Here is a 6,910-nt window from a genome sequence, read left to right as displayed (position 1 = left end):
ATCCACGCGAGACTTGAACCCCACAGGCAAGAGTCTCTGAAGGGCTTTATTCTTTGGAGGTTGATTAGCAGCAGCTCTTCTCCTTCCACACTGAGGACAGGATATGAGGAAATGGTCCCCCCCCCCCCCCCCCGTCGCAAGGCTGGTGGTGGTGAGACCTGAGAACACAGTGGGCTACTCGGCACCTGGAGGCCTTTGAGTACTCTCCAGTGGGGTTAGGGAAGGGGCATCCTGCCTGGTGCAGGAGGCCTTTGGAGGTCTGAACTGGGGCTGGCACTTGAATCAGCTTCTGGAAGTAGAAGGACTAGGTGGCCTGAGGTTTGCTGGGTTCCAGGCGAACAGTTTTTTCGCCTCAGTTTGTTTTTCTCTTAAGCACACAATAGATTTAATCCCCTCTCCTAGGGCTCCCCTCTAATTTTTATTCAGTATCCATACACTTCCATTTTTAAAAGCCTGATGTCATTTCCCCCCACCCACCCATTTTCAGCTTCTTTCTGACATGGAATCCCACAGGCCTCTTCCTCTCCCACCCACAACTCAGTTCACAGTGGCTTCATACCCCAAGCACCCAGTGCAATAAGCTCGGTTTCCCCTGCGGCTGGGGGGCACTGAGGGTATCTCATCACTCACTTTTCCAGAGCCACTGAGTCTCCCCACTCTGTGACTGAACACTTTCCTCAGTGATTCGAATTGTCCAAGACTTCCCCACCCTACACTCCTTCCCACCTTCCATTTTCACATGGATTCCAGACGGCTTTATAGGGGTGCCTAGACATACACCTCTTCCTACAATTAATAGGGCTTTTATCCACTATGGTTTATAGGGTTTTTCAGCTACAGACTTAAAGGACTTTTTTTTTTTCCTACATAGAGGTTTCTAACCCGAGAGTTATTCTCTACTGCCTTATAAGTGGTTCCCACCAACAATTTCATATGGGTTTTCGTCACTGTTGTAAAAAAAAAAAAAAAAACTATTTCCACCCAGGGTTCTTTATCCTCCATTTCCCTACAAGCTGCTTGGATTTTTCTCCTTCCTCCATATGATTTCTGAGGTGATCCAGTGTTGTTCTCACCAAAGAAAGGTCCCTGGTGTCTAGCTCCATCTCAGAGGGGCACCCCGGGGTGGCAGCTCCTATGGAGCAGGAGGGCTGCAACCTCTGAGAAACTATCACCACACTCAGGACACAGGTAGGGCTTTTCTTCCAACAAGGTTTTGGGATTTTCCCCTTTCCCATGGCTTCTGCTCCCTGTGGAGGTAGGGGCCTTGCCCTCGTCCTCTGGGCTGCTGGACCTGGGGGCTGGCTCTGGAGTGGGGTCCTCGGGGCTGGGGGACTTTTCCGGCCTGTGGGTCTCCTGGTGTCGCTTGAGGGCCAGGCGATCAGGGAAGGAAGCCCCGCAGTCGGCGCAACTGTAGGGCCTGGCACCCAACGGGCTCCTGAGGTGCTCCAGGAGGACAGAAGAGCGCTTTCCCCCTTCTGCGTTTTTCTGCGCCTTCCCCCCTGCGTGCACTTTCTGATGCAGCAAGAGCTCGGAGCTGAGCGCGAAGCTCTTTTTGCATTCGGGGCATTTAAAGGGTTTCCCACTTAGGAAGGGACTGGGGCCTGCCCCTTCCCCGAGGCCAGTCCTATAGTCGGAAAAGTTGCTGTGGGAGAGCTGGTGCTGGAGGAACACAGCCCGATCCTGAAAGCTCTCTCCGCAGTTCGAGCAAAGGTAGGACTTGGAGGAGGAGAGCAGACCCGGCCGAGGGCTAAAGCTCTCCTGCCCCTCAGGCGTTTTCGGCGGCTGTCCTGGGGCATCGGCCCTCCCCTCTGAAGCCCCGGGATAGGAGTTCCCCCCGAAGGGAAGCCGGGGAGAGCGTAACTGAGGTGTTTTGGGGGCCTGGTGGGCGCCGAGGCCGTCGGCCTTCTTGTAGGGGTTTTCCCCTACGTGGACCCGCTGGTGCTGCAGGAAGATGCCCTCGTCGTTGAAACCCTTGCCGCACACCAGGCACTTGTGCGGCTTGGCGCCGGGCGGCGGGGCGAGCAGGGCGGGGTCCCCGAGCCCCAGCAGGGTCTCGGCCTGCGCCCGGCGCGCCGGGGCCTTGCCCCGCTCGTGCACCACGCGGTGCTGCTCCAGCTCATGCGCCTCCAGGAAGGCCTTGCCGCAGTCGGAGCACACGAACAGGTTCTCGTCCATGTGCGTGCGCACGTGCGTGATGAGGTTGGAGCTCTGGCTGAAGCTCTTGCCGCACTCGGGGCACTTGTAGGGCTTCTCGCCCGTGTGCGTGCGGCGGTGCTGGATGAGGTGCGAGCTGCGGATGAAGCTCTTGCCGCAGTCGGAGCACTTGTAGGGCTTCTCGCCCGTGTGGATGCGCTGGTGGCGGATGAGCGTGGAGCTCATGATGAAGCTCTTGCCGCAGTCGGCGCAGATGTAGGGCCGCTCGCCACGGTGGATGCGCTGGTGGTTGATGAGGTTGGAGCTGACGCTGAAGCTCTTGCCGCACTCGGGGCACTTGTAGGGCCGCTCGCCCGTGTGCGTGCGCTGGTGCCGCAGCAGCGTGGCGCTCAGCGTGAAGGTCTTGCCGCACACGGGGCACTTGAAGGGGTCCTCGCGCAGGTGCGTGCGCTGGTGCTTGATGAGCGTGGAGCTGTGGCCGAAGCTCTTGCCGCACTCCAGGCACTCGTAGGGCTTCTCGCCCGTGTGCGTGCGCTGGTGCTGCGTCAGCTCCGAGCTCTGGATGAAGCTCTTGCCGCACTCGGTGCAGCGGTACGGCTTCTCGCCCGCGTGGATCTTCTGGTGCTTGAGGAGGTTGTGGTTCTGGCCGAAGCGCTTGCCGCACTCGGGGCACTTGTAGGGCTTCTCGCCCGTGTGCGTGGCCTGGTGCTGGATGAGGTCGGAGCTGCGGTAGAAGGCGCGCCGGCACTCGCCGCACTTGTAGGGCTTCTCGCCGGTGTGCGAGCGCTGGTGCTTGATGAGGTTGGTGCTCTGCGTGAAGGCCTTCTCGCACTCGGTGCACTTGTAGGGCTTCTCGCCCGTGTGCGTGCGCTGGTGCTGCACCAGGTTGGAGCTCCAGCTGAAGCACTTGCCGCAGTCCGGGCACTTGTAGGGCTTCTCGCCCGTGTGCGTGCGCTGGTGCTGCACCAGGTGCGAGCTCTGCGTGAAGCTCTTGCCGCACTCGGAGCAGGTGTTGGGCCGCTCGCCCGTGTGGATGCGCTGGTGCCGCAGCAGCTTGGACCACTGGCTGAAGCTCTTGCCGCACTCGTTGCAGATGTAGGGCTTCTCGGCGCCCGCGGGGCGGCCCTGCACCAGCTCTCGCAGGCTGGGCTCGCTGGCCGCCACGGCCGGGCTGTTCCAGGTGGTCAGCGTCCCCCACTGCCAGCTGGCCTCACAGGCCTTGGTCCAGTCAGAGGGCGAGGGGACGACGTCAGGGGTAGGGGAGTTCAAAGGGCTGCGGTGACCCGCTGTGGTGAGGGAGTCCTGGGGGGCCGAAGGGTCCTGGGAGGATCTCTCCAGGGGCACTTCTTGTGGGTCCTTGAATTCTGGACTCGGAGTTGGATCTCCCAGGATGATCTCCTCCCCAGAACTTTCCTGCTGGGGGCTCGCCTCTTCGTTCCCACTCTCAGCACCTACAGAGAGAAAGGGAGTCTCCAGCCCCTATCTCCTTTCAGAACACGGGGTCAGCTCTCTTTCCCCTCCACTGAGTTTTCCCCAGAGTTTGGGCCCCTCCCCGGACTCGGGCCACCATGGTGTCAGGCCCGCAGGTTCTCCTGGTGCCCCTCACCTCTGTGAGCAGTGCTGGGGCTCTGTTCCGGATCCTGCAGATCTGGGCCCCATAGCACGGTCTCGGGCTCCATCCCAGAGCTCAGGGCTGCCCCGTCTCCCAAGGACCCTGCAGAAGAGACATGCGTGCACAATGGAGCTGACCTCTGCCCTCTTTCGCCTGTGCCCAAAGAGAACGCGCGCGCGCGCGCGCGCGCACACACACACACACACACACACACACACACACACACACACACACACCACGTACTCCTCTGGAAAGCTGCTTTCCTGCCACTTTCCCTTCCACCCCACCTCCCAGGCCTGATTCCTGCTCCAGGACTTAAGATCACAAGTAAGTGAATTTAAGAGTGTAATTAAAAATTCATCAGTTATATGTAACCCTTTGAACTCAGAGTGAAGCAGAAGAGATGCCTGACAACCACAGAAGGCAGCCTTCACCACAAACTCCTAATGCCCAGAGGCTGGGAAACTTGTTTTGCTAATCAGAGGAAACTCATTAAGACTTTAATTCTCCTCCTTAATGGGGCTGCTAATTGGGACTAATAAACTTCCCGTAGGAGCACCACTGAGAACTGAGACAGAACGGAATACTTAAAGAGTTAAAAAATGAGAAGACAAAAGACAAAACCCACCCTATTCCCCGAGGGGTCAGGGTCCTTGGGAAGACTGGACTGGGCAATGCCCCTTTATCCAAACACAGAAAGGTCTGGGGTGGGGGGCAGTTAGAAGTCCTCAGGGGCTTCTGCAGGAACTACCTTGAGAGGGAAATGGAAAGGAAAAGAGACCAGCAGGCAGAACATCATGTGTCAGCAGGACCCACCATGTGTCCTTATGAGCTTACCCAACCCTCCCATGGTCCCATGTTGGGTTGTCCATTTTACAGAATCAACACCAGGAAGATCACGTATGGACTGGGAAGTGGCAAAGCTAAGACAAGACACGTGAGATTCTGTTTGACTTGCCCCTGACTCTGCAAGAGGGAGATGACCTTGAAAATCACATGAAACTCTGTTAGGCAGTTGGCAGGAAGACATCCTGTGGTCAGGAAAATGGAATGGAGAAATGTCCAAGACCAAAGTTTTTCTTGCCTGGAAGTAGACTCAGCCAGATGTTGGCATCTAGAAACTCTTCCACCATTGGGCCATTGTATTCTGTTGTGTTGCCTGGGCCACTTCTTAACATCCAACTACTATTGCTCAGTATATGTTGAGTGATCATAAGCTGAATGAATGAGAGGACCCTCACTTGGGGAAGATCAGTATCACTCAGGGCTTTAAAGGCCAGTTTACAAAAGAACCAGAGTCCAGAGTGACCCTCTGGTGAAACATGGCAGCTGTCACTCCACAGAGGGTGGACAGGGCCAGAGGAGCAGAGGAGCTAAGTGCCAGGAGAACTTCCCAAAAGATTCTTCAGAGTCCCTGGGGAAGCCCCAGGCTTTAGGTGGCCAATGGTGGCCGGAGATCAGAAAGATTGAAGAGGAGGTACCGAGTGGAGCAGACCAGACTGCAGCCTACAAAGAGATGGAGGACATGAATAAATTGCTTCACCTTGGCAGGTCCTTTGACCATGAAAACCCTACCTCCTGCCTGAGTCTTTGAGGAGACGGGGACCTGCCAAGCTGGGGGACTTGCCTGTTAGTAATGAGGCCAGAGAGGATGCCCTGCTCTTTACGGGGGGCCAGGTAAACGCTGTGTCCCCAGTGGAATCGCAGGTATCGTGTAGAGGTGGGAAGGGGTTAATGAGAAGGCCAGCGAGTGTGGACACGGGCCAAGACCAGGCCACTGCAGCACCGCCCCCCAAGGCCCAGGCCCTGAACCCCTCGTCTCCTGGGACTTCTCGCGGCCCCACTGCGGAGGGCGGGTCGGAGGAGTGGGGCGGCCCAGGGTGACCCTGACTTGCAGGCGGCTGCAGGAAGGCGCCAGCTGCCCCCCAACCACGCACCAGCCAAGCCCAGAGACCCCCTCGGACGCCCCAGCCGGGCCCCGCAACCGCGCCGGCTGGAGCCCCGGGACAGCGGAGCCCTCCCTCCAGGCTCCCCTTCCCAGAATGCCCCCGCCTGGCCCCCCCACGACCCCCCGCGCTTCCCAGAATCCCCGGCCCGCGCCGCCCCCACCCAGGCCCCCGGGCGCGCAGGGAAGGGGCACAGGCCCGGCGCGCCCCAATGCCCGCGCGCCATTGTTCCCCCGTGGCCGGCCCGGGCGCTCCAGGTCCCTTTCCCCGCCACCCCCGGGCACCCCGGCGCCCCCCACTCACGGCTCTGGGGTCCGCAAAAACCCTCAGGCGAACTCCAGCCCCCGGGAACTTAACCCCTTCGCCGCCCTGCCTCGGGGCACGGGCTGGACGCCGAGGTCTCCGGGGTCCTTCTCCAGGGGTGATCCCAGGCTGAGGACCCGGGGACCAGTTCAGGGTGACTGGGACGGAGCAGGAAGTGACCCCAGCTTCCCGGGCCCCTCTAGCCTGGAGTCAGAACATCAGCTCTATGGGATTTAACCCTTTGCCTCCCACAGCCTGGAATAAAAAGACGACGACGAGGAAACTGGGAGGTAGAGGAGACCCGGTCCCTTTCTTTCGTTCTTTCTTTCCAATAGGAGCAGGTACTCGGGGAGTTCCAGAGGCCAGGGAGGGTCTCCGGATCTTTGGCTGCTCCTCCATCTAGCTGGATCAGCTCTCCGGGATATATTAGCAGGAATCTAATTCTAGGTGATATCTGTGTGGGGGTGAGTCTATGATGGAAGGCCTGGACAGGAACCTTCTCCCGATTGAAAATGGTTTAAATGAAATAAATACTCAGTTGTGGCGGTGGGTACAGGCAGCTCAATTGGGGTGAAGGTTGCTGGTCCTCCTACCCAAAGGGCCTCCTCAGAGGAGGAAGGTCAGCAGGATCCCACCAAGGAGGGCAAGAACTTTTCCTGCTTTCAGCTTATCACAGGGTAAACTTTCACCCATTTGTTTATTTTGGGGGATTATACCTGGGATGCTTAGGGTTTAGTCTTTTTTTTTGTTTTGTTTTGTTTTTTGTTTTTGTTTTTGGGCCACACTCGGCAGTGCTCAGGGGTTACTCCTGGCTGCCTGCTCAGAAATAGCTCCTGGCAGGCACGGGGGACCATATGGGACACCGGGATTCGAACCAACCACCTTTGGTCCTGGA

The 6,910-nt window shown here is 58.3% G+C and overlaps 1 protein-coding gene across 1 annotated transcript; it reads right to left on the bottom strand.

Annotated features, from left to right (window-relative positions):
* Positions 1-848: 848 nt before the first annotated feature.
* On the bottom strand, positions 849-6,163 carry ZNF629 (zinc finger protein 629). The gene is made up of 3 exons (XM_049789107.1): positions 6,016-6,163; positions 3,761-3,868; positions 849-3,605 (listed from the first exon to the last, which is right to left on the bottom strand). The coding sequence occupies exons 2-3, from the start codon at positions 3,831-3,833 to the stop codon at positions 1,105-1,107; spliced, it is 2,574 nt and encodes an 857-aa protein (XP_049645064.1). The 5' UTR covers positions 3,834-3,868; positions 6,016-6,163; the 3' UTR covers positions 849-1,104.
* Between the last annotated feature and the right edge of the window lie 747 nt (positions 6,164-6,910).

Source organism: Suncus etruscus, chromosome 15 (assembly GCF_024139225.1).
Source record: "Suncus etruscus isolate mSunEtr1 chromosome 15, mSunEtr1.pri.cur, whole genome shotgun sequence".
NCBI lineage: Eukaryota > Metazoa > Chordata > Mammalia > Eulipotyphla > Soricidae > Suncus > Suncus etruscus.
The sequence above is the reverse complement of the archived record's forward strand: the minus strand, read 5'-3'. Positions and strand labels throughout refer to the sequence as shown.